Source organism: Sciurus carolinensis, chromosome 9 (assembly GCF_902686445.1).
Source record: "Sciurus carolinensis chromosome 9, mSciCar1.2, whole genome shotgun sequence".
NCBI lineage: Eukaryota > Metazoa > Chordata > Mammalia > Rodentia > Sciuridae > Sciurus > Sciurus carolinensis.
In genome coordinates, this window is record NC_062221.1 from 137511111 (window position 1) to 137530286 (window position 19176).

At 55.6% G+C, this 19176-nt stretch overlaps 1 protein-coding gene across 2 annotated transcripts in view; it reads right to left on the reverse strand.

The window, feature by feature from the left end:
- The window catches only part of Fam3b (FAM3 metabolism regulating signaling molecule B), a 54243-nt gene that overhangs the window by 1297 nt on the left and 33770 nt on the right, over positions 1–19176 (reverse strand). Inside the window, exons 7-8 of one of the 2 annotated variants that reach the window (XM_047565354.1) lie at positions 18880–19012; positions 13673–15898 (exon numbers count right to left, since the gene is read on the reverse strand). In XM_047565354.1, the coding sequence (XP_047421310.1) occupies positions 15809–15898; positions 18880–19012 (223 nt within the window). In that variant the 3' untranslated portion in view covers positions 13673–15808. Of the gene's footprint in view, positions 1–13672; positions 15899–18879; positions 19013–19176 lie in introns of those variants that run through there. The other variant, XM_047565353.1, reaches the window with a different exon arrangement.

The window sequence follows — 19176 nt, forward strand, 5'->3', positions numbered from 1 at the left end:
GCAGGCTGTCCGTACCGTCATGCTTAGGGGCAGACGTGGGGTGACATTTTCTGGTTTTTCAAACTATTGTCACCATTATGCCTCAACTTAAAAATTTTAAAGCTTAAATGTGACAAATGAAAGTACTTCAATGTTGAGAAAAAAGGTATCAAAAACTTATCAAAATGGAACATTAAAAAAAAAATAGATGTTTTCTCAATTAGGGATAAAGCTTTGAAAGTCCACTTCCGTGAACTTCAGGGACTCCAGTAGAATCAGCACCAAAGTGACAGCTTGTGGGCCTCTGCCAGACCCTCCCTCCTCAGGAGTTCTGGGGCCAAAAACAAGTGGGTGTGACTGCGGCTCCCACTTTGGCTGCGGCATCTTAGACCCTGGCCCTGCCTGGCTTGCATCTTGGATGTCCCTGAAGGCCGCGTGTTGAGGTTTGGTCCACCATGTGAGATGCTGCTGGCAGGTGGGGAACCTTTAGGAGTGGGGCCTGCTGCGGACATGAGGCCACTGGGAGTGTGGCCTGGAAGGGGACGTTGGGACTCCCACTCCCCCTCTCTCCTTGCTCCTTGGTCACTGTGAGGTGAACAGGCCTCCTCCGCCCTGCCTGCCATGATAGAGTGTGCAACACAGGCCCAAAGCAACTGGGCTAAGCCACCACGGACTGAAACCTCTGAGATGTGGACACAAATAAACCCTTTCTCTTTTTAACTTAAAGATCTCAGGTATTTTGTTTTAGCAATGGAGCTGAATGACAAAGGTCCATTCCCACCAAGTACTCTTTAAGGAATGCTTCTCCTTCAAAGATGCATCGTGTGTGACCAACACACCGGTCAGCACCAACCAAGGCCCAGGATCATCTCTGCTTGAGGATCCACTTAAATCTTCCCAGTTGCTCCAGCTTCTCTGCCAAGGTCCAGGAAAACGTAGAAACACACCTTGTCAATCAGTCTGAGACCACTGTCTCCAGTCAGTGCTGTCAGGAAAATACTCTGTGGTCCTCGTTTTGAGGTCAGTAAAAACAGATTTATGTCTTACAGACTGATTTCTTACACGTCTGGGCTGGGAAGTGCCTTTTGCATTGTGGAGTGTTAGCAACGCCTTGAGGAAGGACTGACTTCTCTGGTGGGGACCCACAGGCCTTCTGCAGTCTTCCTCTTGCAGTTTGCTGACATGTGGCTCCCCACTCACCCTCCCTCCATTCATCCATCCACAGTGCACTTCACCCTGTGTCTCGGGTGCCCCCTGGGAGCCAGGCACCAGGGCACTGGTGCAGAAGGGCTGGCTCTGTCAGCCGTGTTTGAAGACCTCCGTGCTGTCCGTGCTGCTCACTGCAAGACAGTCTGCTTCCTCCCCAGGCTGCGCTCTCCTGACTGAGCCCCTCCTTCAGCCCCTCTGATCTCCCACTCTGTCCCCACATCTTCCCACTCCCATGGGGTTGAAGACTGAATTCTGATTGCCTCTTTGTGACATTTTGTGTTGTCCAGGTTGTCTTCTGCTATTTTGATCCTGTTTTTAATTCCTTTGCTTCTGACCATCTGGTCTACCACTTTCTGAAATGTTCCAGGCACCCAGCTAAGCAGTGGTCTCTGTCTCAGCAGTTTCATTTTCCTGTTACCAAAAGTTGGCATTTAAGAGCATATCATCAAACTCACCAAAGAGGTTTGTTGTTGTGAAGAGAATCAGGTCTCTCTGAATCCACCTGTGCACCTTCCATAGGTGAAAAGAGGACCTTGTCCCCGGAGGGGATAAAGCTCCCAGAGGTCCCTTCCCTGGGACCACCAATGGCCCATGAGAGGCTAGATCACTGCCCTTTATTCTGAGAAGAAAAGGAATATAATAAATTTCCAGGACCTTCTACATGCATGAGACGTTTCTCGCTCCCCTCCCATCCCCTAGAAACTTGCGGGGCCCTTTCTCTACCACCTATGGCCCAGCCCCATCAGGGTTCTCATCTGCACTGTGCTGTGTCTCCATAAAGCATGTACATCGCAGGAACCACCACCCAGTCGAAGGTGTGCTCCTCTGGATAGACCTCCAGAGGACAGCTTCAATCCGAGGTCATAGAAACATGTGGGAAGAGCCTCCACATCGCCACCCCCATCACAGTCACTTAGAAAGGCAGGATGGTGCAGAAGCCATGGTGGCCTCAAGTAGGACTGCTGATCTCCTCCAGCCTTGGGGGGGAGGAGGGCTGTCCCTGTTGCTGGGGATTTCCCCAGTGCTGCATGCATACCTTCCGGCATTCAGACTATTCAGATTGCCCACCCCATGTGTGAATTTCCAAACTACGGAACCCAAGCTTCAGGAGGCGCGAGCATCCTGGGTTCTTCTCTCTCCCACGTCAGGTGTCCAGCGTGACAGATCTCAGGTCTCTGACGGGTCCCCTTGGAGTGAAAGGACTGGGTTGCGTGTGGACAGGTGTGGGCGCCTTCTCCTGGAAGGAGGCCTACGTGGCATTCTGTCAGGACAGACACGACTTTCAGGTCACTCAGGGAGTCCCCTAGAGGAGGCCTATGTGGCGTGCGACTTTCAGGCCACTCGGTGCCTGGGGTTCCATCCTCCCTTCCGTGTTCTGTGAACAGGATGTTCTGGGGTCTGTGACAGCTGCTCAGGGTCAGTGAAACTGTCTCCTTCTGTGTTCACATGGCTCTTTTTCACTTTCAGTTATGGACCAAGAATCTGCCAAATAGGCTAGTAACTGCTTACACAGCTTGGCCTTAAGATGTATGGCCAGCTTAACTGCAAGCACATAAAGACAGGGTTGTACGCAGTAAGGGCAGAAGCAGCTTCCTCTGTGACAAGTGCTCCATCTTCCCCAAACAGAGCCCCTCTTCCTCAGACCTCAGTGCACCGTCTGCTTTCCTTCCCCAACCAGTGCCCGGTGCTGCCAACTCCGATAGTGCAGCACATTAGGCCCGCCTCCTGCGTTGCAGACTCGGAGAGCGCAACGCTAGCCCCTCCATTGTTGCAGTTAGTGCAACAGGAGGGAGCCATGGGGCTGCGTGCCTTGCCTTTGCTGTTGGTCTGTGCACGACCCCTGCAGCAGCCCCACCCTCCTTGGTGCCTAGGATCAGGCCTGGAGGGACAGCATCAATGCCTGCTGGCCCCTGGGTGTTGGCACTGACAGGAGAAGGGTACCAGGGAGCAGAAGGGGATGGCCTCTCTCTGCTGATGGACCCTGTCAGGGCCCACGTGCAGTGCTACCTCTGGGGTTCTGCACACTGCTCCCCTGCTGCCAGCCCCTCTCCTTGTTGGTTCTATACACCCTGCCTACGCCTTTGTAAAATCCCATTCCTTTGTAAATTCCATTCCTGTCCTTCTGGTTTTTATTTTATATCTAAACTTCAATTTGCATCTGTTGAAAACTATTAAAGGTAACCCATTTCATACCACCCAGAAACCTATCCTTTTTTCCCTTATAATTACACATTTTTTTTACTATATTATGGAGCAAAATAGATGCCTATTCAGCAGAAACTGTGTTTTGAATTTCCAACCCTGGTGTTTTCCCTGGCCAGCAAGGTTACAGTTCTAGAGACTGTGGGACTTGTTCTACTGCAGGGTCCTTCTCCTGCCACAGGCAGTGCATGGTCTGAATCACCGCAGCATCCACAAACCCAAAACACGGATGCTGAGGCTGAAATTGCCTGACTATGAAAAGCCCTTGAACTGCTTTGGCCTCAAGTTTTGCAGCTGACTTTATTGGCCACCCTGTGAGCAGAAGGCAGCACTTCAACTTCCGGATCAAGGGATACCTGGGACAGGTGGTGGGCTGCCGCTCTGACCAGCCTGGGAGACCACTCAGTGCAGCTCCCGTGAGATCATCACAGGATGTGCTGTGTGACCAGCAACATCCCCCAAGCTCCCTGGCTCTGCTGTTACGTGCATCTGTCACGGCACACCGTGCGGGGTCCACCTCCTACACTGTCTCCTGCAAAAGGAAATCACATCCAAACTCCTTCCAGCCTCCTGCCTGGCGATGGGGCTGCCTGGAAGGAACAGCCAGGCCAAAACTCCGAAGGCCTCTGTGGGAGGGGCGCTTCAGGCCTTTCTGGGCACCGCAGGGCAGTCGAGCCCGAGGGCAATGCAGGTTCAGGGTCACAGTCCGCAGGCCCAGAGCAATGGGTATGCTCACACGGATGACCTGGAACTGAGGCCAAACAAAAGGCATCTGGAACCAAGAAGATCTATGGACGGCCCAGAGTGAAGTCCTCGCTGGAGGTGACAAGAAGGTAATAAAGGAGCTCGTGGCGAAGCCCCCTCAGATTGATTTCTGTGCGGGGATGTTTGGCATGCTGTTGATGGCTGGGGCTCTCTCTTCAGGGTTAGAGCTCAATCCTGCAGCCACGTTCTAGGAATTCACCTTTTTTCATCATCTTCCTTCCTCTTTAAACCAAAATGCATTTTCCCTCATCCAATCCTAGCAAGAGCTCAGGTGACAGTCTGTTTTGGAATCTGACCTCTTTCTGGGCTTGCCAGTTCCAGGGGCCTTTACTGCATTCTCTTCAAAGCATGATTCAGTGTGTCTAGATTCTCTTATGAACATTCAATACATCTCCTCACTCCCAGGACAGACGGGATGCCGCCATCTCGCCTATCAAACCTACTCAACGTATCAACCAGCTCCGGCTCCTGGACAGGAAGAGAAAGATCAGCTTCCCGCGCCGCAGCTGGAGACCCCTGACACTCCTCCAGGTCTGCTCTGAGCTTCGCCAAGGCTGAGCGCTCCACATGGGCAATCGTGCACCCATAATCATGGTTTTGAGTTCTAGCTCTTCTCCACTGAAGGGATGCAGGCGTACAAACACCACAGCACGTGCAGGAGAAGCTGGGGGAGGGGAAAGCCCCGGGCAGGAGGGACAGTTGGGGGTGTCCCACAAGGGTGGGTTTGCTGTTTGCTTAAAGAGAGCTCATGGGAATGTTTTCCCAAGTAACCTCTCCCCAGGGCCCAGCCACAAGGGCCATTTTCCTTATATGGTTCCCTCTAGGCACCCACACACGCACAAGGCCTCAGCTGCTCTTGGGGTTCCCAGGCACCTGCAGGGTGAGGATCCTCTGCTGTCACCCTCTAGTTCCTCTGAGAACCAGCTTTCTTGGGAGCCAGAGCCCTGGGCTCCATCGCTGCCGGTGAGGGTCTTTAACTCTGGGTAGTCTCTGTCACAGAGCTATCACAGCCTGTCCCCCTCACTCCAGCTGGAGAGACACAGGCCCAGCCACAGGGCTCTGGTCCCCCTGCCGTCCTGGGATGGATGACCACCCAGCCTTGGCCACACAGTCCGGCCTGGATTCTGGGGTGCGCCTCACTTCACCCTCCCCAAGTCTAGCGAAACCATCTCTGGGGACCTGGAGGTGGCTTTCTAAGGAACTGCATGGAGTTCTGGGTCAAAGGCTCGGCAGAGTGCAGGGCCACCGGAAGCGTGGGCTCCGCTGGCTGCAGCCAGGGGCGTGCCTCGCCCGATGTTGCCCGCCCTGCCCTGGTGCTGCCTGCACAGTGGCAGCCGCAGCGTGAGCAGGGAAGGCGGCCGGGGCCCAGCTCCGGGGCAGGTGGAAAAGCGCCTTCCACCAGCCCCGCACCCTTGTGGTCTGCCGCCCGCACCTTGGCCTCACACACCTGCTGCCCGCCCTGCTGTAGGCCACAGCAGACGTCGTCCAGGGTCCCTTCCTGTCCACGCTTCCCAAGTGAGCCCCCTAAGTCTGTGCCTCCCTGCCCAGCATCCCCTCCCCCGGGGTGGCCCCCAGTCACTCAAGTCAGCCTCCCTGGACTCCTGCCTCGCTCTCCCAGGTGGCCCCCCATCCCGCCCCACCTGCCTCAAAGCGCCTCCTTGTACAGAACTGATCCTCTCTCCATGGAAACTTCCCTGTGTGGAAACCAGAGAAACAGAGGGCCCAATAGCAACCATCTCCTGGGATCTGGGAGGTGAGGCCCTTTGAACTTGGGGGAACAGCTCTCAGCTCAGTGGGGAGCCATCAGGCCACTGAAGGCCCCCTGCAGTGACTCCACTGGCCAGATCCAGCTTGGATCTCTCTGATCCTGCACCACCCAGGGCCTCAGAGGTTGGGCTGAGCCACTGTCCTTGGGCTGAAGTCAGGACCCAGCTGCTGGAGGGAAGTCCAGGCCTCCACTCAGCCTGAAGTTCCTGCCTTCCAGGGAAGAGGGAGCTGCAATTCCAAGGGGTGGATGTGTGTGGAGGCTGAAGGAGTCTGGGGGAGGGCAGGAGTGAGAAGGGAGGCCCCTGCCCACGTGGCTTAGGGGTGTCCGCTTAGTAAGGAGGGGGCATCCAGCTGTGGGCCTGAGCCTGAGCCATCTGTCTCCTGAGGAGCTTCAGGAGCAGCTGCCAGTGCTTCTGCATGAGTGGTTCTGTTGCAGGCAGGCTGGGGCCAGGCAGATCCGTAGGATCCCAGGAGCCAGGGGCATGGGGACAGGGGCAACTTCGGTTACCACAGCCATATGGGGAATGAGGCTCAGGAAGAGGGGATCCCAACCCTGCCCTGACGGGGATGTACCATGACTTGAGGGCATCTATGTTCAGCAGACACTGAAATATGGGTGTTCTCCAAGTTTCTATCCCCAGGTGGAAGCTTCTGGAAGCTCAGTGCAAAGCCTTGGAACCCATGTGTTAGATAGCAATTAGACATGCACAATGGGTCAGGAGTTAAAGAAAATACTTAGCATAGAGCAAATAAGTTAATCTGGAGCCCAGCATTGGTGGCGCTCAAGGTCTCATGAGATGGCTATTTCAGGACCCCTGCTGGATCCTAGCTCTATAAACCATTCCTCTTACAACAGTAAGAAGATGGGTAACATGGGTGGCGGGGGACAAAGCTATGTCTGCTCTGTACAAGCCGCTCTGATGAGCACCTGTCGGACCGCTCAAGATTATTAAGAGCTACCCTCAGGCTGGAACCCGATGCAGTGTCAATCAAGAGCCGAGAGGTGACACTTGAGCAGGACCTTCTCACCATCTCCAGCCTCCCCATTAAAAGCTGGGGTGCAGAGAAGTGAGCTGCCACTCTCCTGTCTGGGAGGACCCACACTCTCCCTGAGGGCGCCTCCCCTTCTTTCTCTTCTACTAAGCCTTGTTGTGCTTTTATTAAGTCTCTTCTTGCTTGAAATCCTCCCGCGGAAGAGCTGAGGACAGACCCAATCTCAGGGAAGAGCTTGTCTCAGTTACCACATGGCCTTGACTTGAAGAGAAAGAGAAGTCTTGAAAGGAAGAGGAGTTGGAAACCCAGGAAGACGGTCCCAGAGGAGGAAGCGAGCGGGCCACGGTGTGGTCTGCCTGAGCAGGAGGAAGCAGGGCGGGCAGAGGCCAGCAACAAGGGAGGCCAGGCCTAACGGAGGGGTGACCCGGAGGCCAGGGTGCCCGGCTGCACTGCACTGTCCCATCTTTGAGGTGTGGCTCCAGGGTCTCACTGCTGTGCAACGGAGACCCAGGGTTGCTTTCCGCCTCGGGGCAGCTGGGAGCCAGAGGGTGCTGGGCCTGATCAAGAGTGACCAGGTGGCTGCCGGTGAGACGAGAGACACGCCTACTGGATAAATCAAGTGATGTGAGGAAGTCCTTGGAAAGCCCCTCCCTCCACTGGAGGGCAAAAGGAGGGCCCTGCCCCTGCCCTTCCCTGGTGGCCCTCCTGTCCTGGTCAGTGTCCTGCACCCCACCCACTCTGCTCCCTGCAGCCACCTCCTCTCATGCCTGCCTTTCAGTAAGGGTCAGAAGAAAATAAGATTTCTTGTAAAAGGCCTCTGCTTTCTTTTTAGGTAAAATTGCCCTCAAAAACACATCCATTGACTTATGTTTCTCCAGGTGCATCACGGAGCCCTCCTGTTTCCAGGCCATCCTACCTCCTACCCTTGCCTTGGCTGCGGGAGGCTCAGGACCATATCCTACGGCCCATTCCTCTCTCTGGCAGTGTTTTGTGCCCTCCCTAGGACCCTGAGAGTGTCCTTCATCACTAACAAGAGAGGCTTCTTGTAATGACCTCTGTTCTTCTCCTTCTAGGGAAAGGACTGAGCTGGGGGTCATAGTGCACTGGAGGACAAATCATGGAACCCAGAGTTCATGCCTTTTGGGGCCTCAGACACCATTAACTCAAGGCGTGGCCGAACTCTGCCCCTCCGCCTCCCCCAGCCTGGACTCCCCTGGTGCCTCCACTTCCGCCTAGACCAAAACTAACTAGAAAAATGAGCGGCGAGAGAATCTGACTGACTGTGAGGAGCAGCGTCTTGGAATGTCAGGGGTCAACGATCAAGAAACAGCCTTGACGTGGGGCCGTGGTGATAGCTCGCCCCTGTTGAAGTCACTCTGCCATTGCCATGTCATAGATAAGTGATGTGCAGGTGAATACAGAGCATGCACTGTGTCCATAGGTCTGTGACTCCCAAACAGTGTGCCAACGCACCCTCGGGTACTCTGGCAAACCTGTGGGGCTCTGTGGGGCATTCCCAAGGGACACACAGAGGTATCCATTGGCCACCCAGCCTGCTACCTCTGAGTCGTGCACCTACCTCATCAGTAAGTAGATCTGTCGAGTTTCCTTGGGGCAGACAGCACCATGAATGGATGACTAAGTCACTCGGCACATCCAGAACGGAAAAGCTTGGGACTGTCCTCAAGAAGAGCCAGCGTGGGAGGAACCCAAGCGGGCATGCACATTGAGACCACATGCAGCAAGAGTGACCACGACGAGGCCAGGCAGAGTAAGGGGCTGCGGGGTGGGACTAATGGCTGCAGAGCTGGAAGATGGACAGACACATGGACAGGGAAGGGCTGGGCATGAGGGTGGCCGAGAGAATTCCTGGGGACTCGAGTCCATGATCATCTCCCCAGTGTGTTTTCATGTGCCCCAGTGAGGTGCGATCTTGACGTGGCTTTGGTATTACTTGGGATCCCACGGGTAACGGGCTCTTTGATGAGGAGTGGACAGGAAGGCGATCCTGACTTTGGAAATATGTCACAGAGAGCCACTGTAGATGACGGTCAGAGTTCAGGAAGGCCTTGAAGACCAGCTCCTTCTTTCCCTTTTGACTGCTTTTCTTCTTTGTGTTTCAAGCTTTCTACGTTCTTCACTGAGTCCCCAGAGGACTCCTGGTGGGTCTCGCAGCCTGAGTCCTGGAAGTCACCCTCTGGCCTCCTGGGCCCTTGGCCCTGACTTCTTTCTGTGTCCTCAGGGCCATTTTTCTCAGGTTGGAAAGACCGCGTTGCATCTGTGTAATTCTGTGTATGTGACTACCTTCATACCGACTAGGACATTACTTCCTCCGAAAAGTGGAATTCCACAAAAATAATCAGCTCCACTGAGCCCGAGTGGCAGTTTCCAGGAGAGAGGAAGGAAGTTACCACTGGCAACGAGGTGGACGTCTGATTGCCAGAACTGGTCCTACCCGGTAGAAATTCCTGGCCCCGAATTTCTTCCTCCTGCTGGTGGTGAGCAGAGAGGCTGCCCCAGCCTCCTGGGTGTTCTTCCCACACCCTCCTCCTGGGCACTGGGTTGGGCATGGCTATTGAGAGGGCAGGGCAGGTGCCACAGCAGAAGGTGCCAGTGCCGGGACCTCTGCGGGGGGCAGGCAGTGGTCCCATGCCTGGGGTGAAGGAGCAGCCTCCTCCTGGGGGAGCTCCGGGACACGCGGGCCTGCCCCGTCCTCCTCACCATGGGCACAGCTCAGTCGGGATTTTCCTGAATGGCAGCTCCTCAGGTCTCCTCAGGAACGGACTGTCCCAAGCATGTCCCATGTTCTCACAGGATCTGTAAGTGGTGCTCTGGTCCCAGAGTTGCTCAGACCCATGTTCCAAGCAGGGAAGTCACTGTCACTTCTTGGTCCGCACTGTCAACTTACTGCGCCTTCAGATTTTGGCTTGGAGACTTTGATGCCAACTCTTCCCAAAGAGAGGCGTGTTGGGGGAACGGGTTAGGCCTATTAGTGTAGCATGTGCCAAAACATGGGTCTGTCAGGTGCTAGTCTTCTACGGTACCCAGAATGCATACTTCAGAACAACAAAAATTCTTCTCTTACCACCTGGGAGGCTGAAGTTCGAAATCAAATATGTGAGGGCTGCCTCGCTCTGTGGGTGTGGGTGGGACCTGCCCCAGCCTCCCTCCAGCTTCTGGGGGCTCCTCTGGGCAGCACAACTCCCTTCTCCTGGGGCGTCCTCCCTGCTGTGTGTCCAACTCTCTTTATAAGGACACTGTGGCGTTGGTTGGGGGCCATTCTGTTCTAACCCCCAGCCTCACCTTAATTACATCAACAGGATCCTGTTTCCAACAAGGCCACCTTCTGAGGTGCTGGGAGTTGGGGCTTCAACACAAGAATCTTGAGGGTGGGTAAGAAAGTGCAATAAGGAAGCATGTAGGGCCCACTCCCCTGCCAGGCAGCCCCTGTGGCGTTGGGGTGATGGCCCTGCTCTGCTGTCCACTCCCAGGGAGCCCTGTCTGATAGGACTCCACAAGCCCGGTCAGTTCCGGCTCAGCCAGTGCCTCCCACTCTTGCATCTTCCACCAGGAGGCTCCAGGCAGTGAAAGGGACTTGGCAATCTCAGCCTCCTCACGTGTATGTATGGCCACTGAAAGCTGGAGAAAGTCCAGAAAGTACAGGGGGAGGCGATCTCCTTGCATGTACTTAGGGCCACAGCCCTACAGTCCCAAGCCCTGTGCAAACAGAGCTCTCTCCTCCAGGCACGTGGCAGGCGGGGAGGCCCCGGAGGGCGGAGATGCAGAGCTGCCAACCACAAGGGGTCAGCACAGAGCTCAGGAGTAGGGGACTCCAGGCACTCCACAGGGGGGCCTTCTGCCTGCCAGGCTGGCTTTGGTTCTGTCTTTCCTAGAATTCTTAAGAGAGGCTGAGAGGCAGAGGACAGGTGTGGGACAGGTGTGGGATTCGGACTCCGGCACTCTAACCTGCACCTGGTTCCCCAGGGCCCTGTGATCAGAGGACATCCCCCTGCTGAGTTGGGAAGTTGAAGTCTGCCAGGATGAAAGTAAACACAACTATTTAGAGAAGTGGAAATGACCGCGAGGGACAGGGTCCAACCTGCAGCAGCAGCCATCTCTAAGGCCGTCTGTCCCCCACATGGGCAGACCCATCACAGCTGACCTGCAGGCAATTCCAGAGCTCCATGGGGTCCGGGACACCTCCTGGGCACTGGGGTCTTCTGCCACTCTGTCGACTCTGTTCACTCCAGCCCCAGCGTCATCCACAGGGACATCTGCCACCAGCAGACGGCAGGCAACCTCACGTCCCAGGGCTCACTGCCCCTTGATATTTTTTAAGGAGCTGGTAGTTCTTCCTCTACTCACTCACAAATCTTTACTGAGCACTGTGTCCCTGCGATGCTGTGAGAATCTAGAAGTGATCCTTGGGGCGGGGCTTCTTTCCTAGGGGGAGGAGCCAGAGGACGTGCACAGAACTTCCTTAACTAGGAAGCCCTGCGTGCTGCTGGGGAGGAGGAGAGGGTGTGAACGGGCGGGGGCCGAGAGCTTGCATCCCTCCTCTGCTGCAGACGCTGTGGACAGATTTCCAACGCAGTGGGAAAGCAGGGTTTTTAGAAGGTGCGGTGAACCCTCGTCTCCTTTCTGCTCAGTGTCAGTTCTAAGGTAGATTCAGCACCCGGCCTGGGTGCTGGAGCTGGCTCCGGCTGGCTGGGAATCAGGCATGGCGGGAGTATTCACGCCGCGGCAGTTGGAGCCAGCGTCCGGCCCATCACTGAGACCACGTCGCCGTGCGTGGATACTGCAGAAGCAGCATCCGAAGCCTCAGAGACAGGGTTTCAGCGCAAAGCTCCCCACCCAGCCCCAGGTTCCACACAACGGTGAGCAAAGCTATCCCAAGGCCCAGTGACCTAAGTGACCAGGGGCAGGATAGAGCCGCCCTGTGCCCTAACGCAGCGATTTCCCTCTAGAAGCCTCCTGCTGCGCGCAGGCTGGCTGGCGGCCACGCCACCGCGTCAGACGCTTACCTTCATGGCTCCCGCCTCTGGCAGCAGCCACGTTTATCAGGTGCACGTCGTGCTCAGGAGACAGTGTGGAAAGCCACGAGTGCCGCGTTTCAGATGTCGCGGGCTCTCCCTGAAGGGCCCTGCTGCGCCTGAGCACGGCAGCACCAGGCCAGAAACCAGGCAAGCCAACTCTTCCTCGCCACGCTTTGCTTTGCTGTCACGTGTGAGCCATCCCTGCCCCGTCACCAGCGACCAGAGGCACGAAGCCACGTGGCTGGCCGCAGAAACACAACTGAATTGCCCGCACTCTCCCAACAATTCCGATGGGAGCTGCGTCCCAACCCTGGCAGGGCTATGAAGACTGCCAGGCCCCTCCAGAGGTCTGACCCCACAGGCCCAAGTCAGCATCCCTAAGGAGTCTCAGTTGAGGGACTGGAGAGGCTGCCCCTGCAGAGCCACTGATGCCACACCAAGGCCCCGTGAGCTTTCTGCAATGACCAGTGTCGGGCTAGGCCTGTCCGATCTGCTCCACAGGTATAGACTGTGGCTGCTGCCCTGAGGACCTGGGTTTGGATTCCATGTAATTGGAATTATTTGCATCGTTGTGTGTAGCTCCTGTGTGGGACTGTGTAGGCTGACATGGACAAGGACTGAGACAGTCTCTCAGGCATGTGCTCTCAAAGCCCTGAGCGTCCACACCAGACCAATGTCACCCTTCCCCTAGTTAGGAGCTGGAAACCCAGAGGAGGGAGGTGGCTGGCTTCCATAAGCACCCCCTCCTGGAACTGTGACCTCAGAATCCAGAGGACACCATGAGGGGAGGGAGAAGGTGGCCAGGCCCAACACGGGGCCCAGAACAACCACGTCACCCTCTGGCCTCTATCACTTCCCCTGCAAAAAAGGAAAGTGTGCCACCAAGGCATTCCCAAGGCCCCTGCTGTGACCAAACTCCCAGGGATCCCGGCTGCCCACCACCAGAGCCAAGTCTGGACACTGCAAGGGCCTGCAGGATTCTAGGCAGGGTGGCGGTCATCTCCAGGGCTGGGGCTGGCCAGGAGCAGGGACGCTGTTCAAAGCTCTCCTTTCCACCCATGATCATCCCCAAGACAAAAATTAACATTGTAATTTTCTTCTTAATCCTGAGCTATTTCTTTTCCCTCACTGGCCTCAGGGAAAAGGTCCTTTGAAGAAGGAATCTGAAGGCTTACTTATGCGTTCAAAGTCTGGAGGGAGGTCTCACCAGGAGATGGTCCTCAGGGTCCCCACCCTGAGCTTCACCACCCTGAGGGCCCACGAGCAGAGGTTAGAAGGGGAGAGATCAGACACCAGATGAGGACAGGTTCACAGGCAGGGCTTTTGTGACTGGCAAAGGACGCACGTCCAGCCTCGAGAAAGCTACAGTAAATAAAGGTGCCAGAGAGGTCAGACAGAGTGACCTAGCAGCCCTGGCCTGCTCAGGGACCTCCGGCACCCCGTTAAAGCAGCAGCTCCTCTGCTGCCTTTCAGGAAGGACCTGCACCTCCAGGAAGGACCAGACTCATCTCAACTGCCAACTCAAGGGACAGATCCTTGCCATTGGACTGGTGCTGGAAGACTGAGCCTACCAGACACCACCAGGGCAGGGTGGCCTCCCTGGGCAGGGTCAGCAGTAGCTCGAGGTTGCCACAGCCCTTTGTTCAGCAGCAGGTCAGGGTGAAGCATGCAGCTTGCTAAAGATGTGAACTGGAAAGCCCAAATGCTTCCTCCCCGCCTGCCGCCTCCTGGAGGGGGCAGAACCTGTGTGTGGAAGGCCCCCAGCTCCCTGAGTCATCTGAAGCTGTCTGGAGCCACTGGGAAACATCTGGAGCCCCCTTCGCCTCTCAGTGGTGGAAACGGAGATCAGGAAACCTGGCCCTGGACTAGTGAAACAGTGAGCACAGTGCCCGCCCCAGAGCACGTGCTCCTGGGAGCCGAGTCTGTTCGTCCCATCGTCTGCGTGACCAGGCACACTGACCTCAGGCTCCCTGGGCCTCCCCTGCTGCAGTGGGCTCAGTCCTTGTGACCCTGTCACAGGACAGCATGAGGGTGACCAGCAGGGTCTATGGCGAGCCCCGGGCCCAATGAGGACGGCTGGGTGAGCAGCGGATGCTGCAGGCCTCATACCATCTGCAGGGCTCCAGGGCTGGGGCACAAGGGCAGCCGAAGGCCTGGGGAGGGTCCTCTGCTCAGTCCAGAACAAGCTCCATGCGCTGCGGACAGTGGTGCCGCAGGCCCAGGGGCCCAGCAGCAGACACGCTGAGAGGTCAGGAATCGCAGGCCTTCGGCTCCACGGGGGCAGCCTGCCCTCTGTGGAAGGGACAGCACCTGGGACCCCGTCAACTGAGGGGACCCAGCCTGCCCCTTCCTGAGGAAAGTCCAGCAGGCCGGTCCCTCCCCCTGGGCAAGACTGTGGTAGGTTCAGGCTCAAGTCCAGAGCAGGCCAAGTGACCCGGAGGCTGAGGTCGCTGCCCACCTGTCCTGCTCTCCTGAGTGGATTTTGGTTTGGGATGCACTGTTGCTAACAGCAGCTTTGGGTTCCCCAGATGGGGCAGGAGGTACAGATTCCTGACTACGTCCTGAGCACCGTACAGCTGCCCGCCCACCCCAGTGGGCACTCCTCTGACAGTCGATGGACCTGCTCTGGCACGTCATTCTCACCCAGTGTCCGCCCTGGGCATTGGGGTTCACTCTGGCTCTGGATGATGACCTGGAGCCACCTACGGTCCAGTGCACGGTGGCGTCACTCCCTAAATGCCCCACTCTGCCCGTGTAGCCCTCCCAGGCTGGTGGCCACTGGGCCCTCGACGACAGCCTCCATCTTCTACCTTCTCCTGAGTCAGAGTTGGCTTGGCAGCTTTGCAGCCGTCTCTCGCTGCTGACTCTCCTGGGCATCTCTGGAGACCGGACTAGGGACAGCCCCGCCTCCACAGAGTTCGCCTGGGCCAGGGTGATCAGAGGTCACGGCTGGTGCAGAGGTGGAGGACGCTCTTGGCTGGACGCTCCAGGGAGGGCAATTTTCTGGCTGTGTTAGGAGACCCGGGCCCTGCGGGGCCAGCTGCTTTCCGTCCACGTGGAGGGGCTCCCTCGCAGCTTCTGGCGTCGCCTTGGGCGTCCTTGCTTTGCCGGCTGCTGGCTTCATCTTTCCAGGACCTGCTCCTTGCGTTGGGTCTGTGTCCAGTCTGCCCTTGTATAAGGGCGTCCACCCTCCTCCAGGTGAGCGCATCTGACTGCAGCTGCAGGAACTCCATTTCCAAATAAGGGCACATCCTGAGGTACTTACTGGGCTCAGCACATATAAGTGGATTTGGGGGGACCCAGTTCAGCCCATAACTGGGCCTGAGCCACAATTCCATCCTTGATTTGCAGAGGCCTCTACAGAGACTTGGGATCCCGAGTGCCAGGGGCAGGCAGCACCCAGGTATGAACGAACAGCCCCCAGCAGAGCTAGAGTGCCAGCGGAGGTGACCAAGATGTAGGCTTTGCCCTCCCGACCACTGCTCATTCTCCTAGGAGATGACTTGGGGGCCATGGTGTGCTGAGTGACCAGAGGATCCAGACCCTCTGCAGGGCTCCATGGACCACACAGGCTGGGGTAGAAGAGTGTGGAGCTGCTCCAGACCCAGATGAGCAGCGCGCCCCCCCCCACTGTCCACGCTAAACCTCTGGGCCCCCGCGGCAACCCCACTCACTCCAGCGTCCTGCTCCTCGCAAGCCTCACGACACAAGCACCAGTGTACTAACATCGTGTGCCGAGATTTTATCAACTAGCAAAATATTCTTCAGGCACCGGCTGCTGGACTTAAAGAGGTGAGGTGCTCCTGCCAGCCGCTGCCTTCCCCCACGCCAAACGCGTTTACTGGGGACGCGCCATGCTATCGTGGAGCTTTGGGTATACAGCCCTCTATCTGTATCTCTGCCGGCCAGCCAGTGTATCTGTTCTTCGAATTATCCGAGTGGTTGATCTGTGTGAAAGGAAAAGGAGAGTTTTATTTATTTGCTAAGGGGGTCAGCAAACATTTAATCTGTGTCACCAAGCAAAGTGACACGAACAGAAACAATGCATAGAACAGGATTTGCTCCAGCACAAGCTGGAGTTTGGTTTCCTCTTAACATGCCTCTTGATAACGCAGCTCGAGGACATTCTGCAGAGATGGAGATGTCCCATGGCCTACGCTGCCCGATAGTCACCCCAAAGGACCGCACCACTTTGCCTTCCTTCCAGCAGTTCCTGAGAGTGCTGAACTTCTCTTCAGTCAGTCTGACCATCTTATTTTAAATGAGAATGAGAGGGCTGTGCATCCTGGGAGGTAAGGTGGTGTGTCATTGTGATTTTATCCCATTTCCCCGATCACTAGCCCTGCTGGTCTGTTCGTGAGCTTCCGCACACCTTCCTTGAGGAAGCATTTTAGATCATTTGTCCACTTTCACCTGTCGTGGTCTTTTTATTATCGATTGCAAGAGTTCTTATACATTCTGGACACATTCAACCCTTTTCTGAGTATTTTCTCCAACTCTGTGGGTTATCTTCTCACTTCCTTTATGGTGTCCTCTGTTTTGAGGAAAAGCATTTACCTTTGTTGTTAGTGGTGACACTGCCATGAGATCACTGCCTACCAAGGTCACGAAGATTCACGCCTGTGTTTCTGTTGAAGTCCAGAGCACTGACACTCGGAGTTGGGTTCTGCATGTGAGGTGAGGCGGGGACCAGGCCCACGGCTGTACACATGGAGAGCTGGTTTCATCGACACAGTCCTGGCCTGGCTGTCCTTGTTAAAATCAGCTGATCTAGTCGTGAGGACCCTCATTTTCTGGAGTCCAAATTCTACTCCACTGACCGCTGCCTCTCTTTACGCCGGCACCATACCGTCTTGATTCCGTAGCTTTGTCCTGTGTTTCTAAACGGGCACCTGGGGGTGCTACCTCCGTTCTTCTTTCCCAAGACCACTTTGGCTCTCTGAGTTCCCTGAATTTTCATATCAATTTGTCCAGTTCTATTTTAAAATGTCAGCTGAAGGAGAGAGTGTTAGATCTTCAGGTCAATTGTGGGAGTTCTAACTTCTAAACATGGAACATGGAATATCTTTCCTTTTTTTAGTTTTATCAATAGTGACTTATTATTTTAGTGTAAATGTCTTAGGTCCTCTACATTAAATTCATTCCTAAGCACTTTATTATTTTAATGCTATTCTACATAGAATTGTTTTCTGAACTTCATTTTCTGATCGTTCATTGTAAGTAAATAGAAATATAATTAATTTTTCATTGATCTCATATTCCACAAACTTGCTAAACTCTTCTCTCAGTTTAGTTTTTAGTGCATTCCTTAAGGTTTCTTATGCATAAAATGAAGTCATTTATGAATAGAGAGAGTTTTCTTTTCAATGTGGGTGACTTTTTCCCCTTTTTTTTTGGCAGTGCTGGACTGGAACGCAGGGCCTCATGCGTACCAGGCAGGCACTAACCTCTGAGCCACACCTTCTCTACCTGCCCTTGCTAGAATCCCCACTACAGTGATGGAGAAAGTTTAAGGGAAGTTCCCTTCTCTTCTTAGTTTGCTCAGTGCTTTTATCACTAAGGGGCATTGGATGCGTTCCCGTGTCTATTGCGACAGTTAGGTTTTTTCCTATTAGTGTGGTACGAGACACTGATTGATTTGGGGGTCGTTAAACTAACTTTGTAATCCCGATAAATCTCACTTAGAGAAACATCTGTCCATCTATCTGTCTACCTACCTACATATCTTCTTAAAACTGCCCTTACGATGAATTTATTTATTATTGAGACTTTGGGGATGTCAAAATTAAAGAAAAAGTGGTTCCTGCCTTTTACAAGTTATATTACAGGCAAGAAAGGACAAAAACACCCGAATGCAGGGTCCTGCCAGCCAGCTGAGGAGGCCTGGCTGTCATGGGCCTTCAGGCGGAGAAGGAGGCCGGAGGAGAAGCCTGGAGCTCCGGTGAAGGAGCGGCGGGAAGCGCTCAGCAAGGGCCACACACGGAAAGCTCCTGGGGTGGGAAGGGCAAGGACCAGTGCTGTGCCAGACAGGAGGGGCTTAGCTGGGCTGGGGACAGCATCTGAGCCCAGCCTGGTCACTAGAGGCAAGTTGGGCAAGGTGGTGTCCTTGTCACCCACACTGAGCAGGGAGGGCGGGCGTGGGGAGTGTAGGGATCAGAAAAGCCCAGGAAGCAGGGTCCTCAGGGCACACAGCGGGGGAGGTGGAGTCAGGCCCGCTCCGTCACCGTCACTGCAAAACCGGCTAGCCTCACCTAGTCCTCAGGCTGCGGGGCTCAGCCTCCTCCCTTCTCACAAGACCAAGAGGGTGAACAAAGGCATCTGTAAACTCCCTTCCGTTTGCCAGTCGTTGCAGCAGGCAGAGGCCGCTGCAGCTCTGAGCTCCCAGGAAGCTGACTTGTGCAGCAGCAGGTAGGACCCACCGAACAGGCTGGTATTAGGGTCCCCGGGGGTGACTCCCACATGACACTGAGCCAAGCCTCCGCTGGGATTCCCACAGGAGACTTAGGAAGTCAGAGCTCCCGTTCTGCTCTTCCCTTTTCTTTGATAAACGGGGTCCGTAACGGGAGAGGCATGATCTGTCCTGTGGCAAGGTGGGCAGAGGGCAGCTGCAGTTATCAAGAGCTGTTGGTGTGGCACCACCTCGCCTGGTCCCGGTGGTCCCCTCTGCCGCCAGGAGGTGAGCACCATCACTGCCCTGAGCAGGCACAGGGCTGACCGCCCCCAGGGAGACGGGGACGCGCACTGGCTGCAGGTGGCAGAAGCTGATCCGACAGCCCACTGGGAATCGTCTATCACAGGGACCTGAGCCGTTCCCAGCTCCAGCCGAGAACCAGCCCGGCAGAACCGGCAAGGCCTACGGCAGCCTGCGTGCAGACAGGGAGTCCAGGCAGCCTCTCAGAGTCCCGCACTCCCACTCAAACGCACTCACCTTTTCTCTCTGAATTCCTGAAGGGAGTTCAAAGCCTTTTGCTGCAAGAAACACCCAGCTTGACCTGAATTTCATGTTCCTGATTTCTTTACTGCCAAGTGCTTCGATGGCGTCCTTGGCGTCAGCCTTCAGTCTGGGAGCAAAGGGGACAGGGTGAGAAAGCCTCCAGGGGACACCCGAGGGGACGAGGCTGCAGCTGGCTGGGCCATGGTGCGCATCCTGAGCAAGGAGAAGCCACGTCTCTGCCTTGGCACAGGTGGCAGCCCACAGGACCCGCAGGTGGAGTGCGCCAACAGA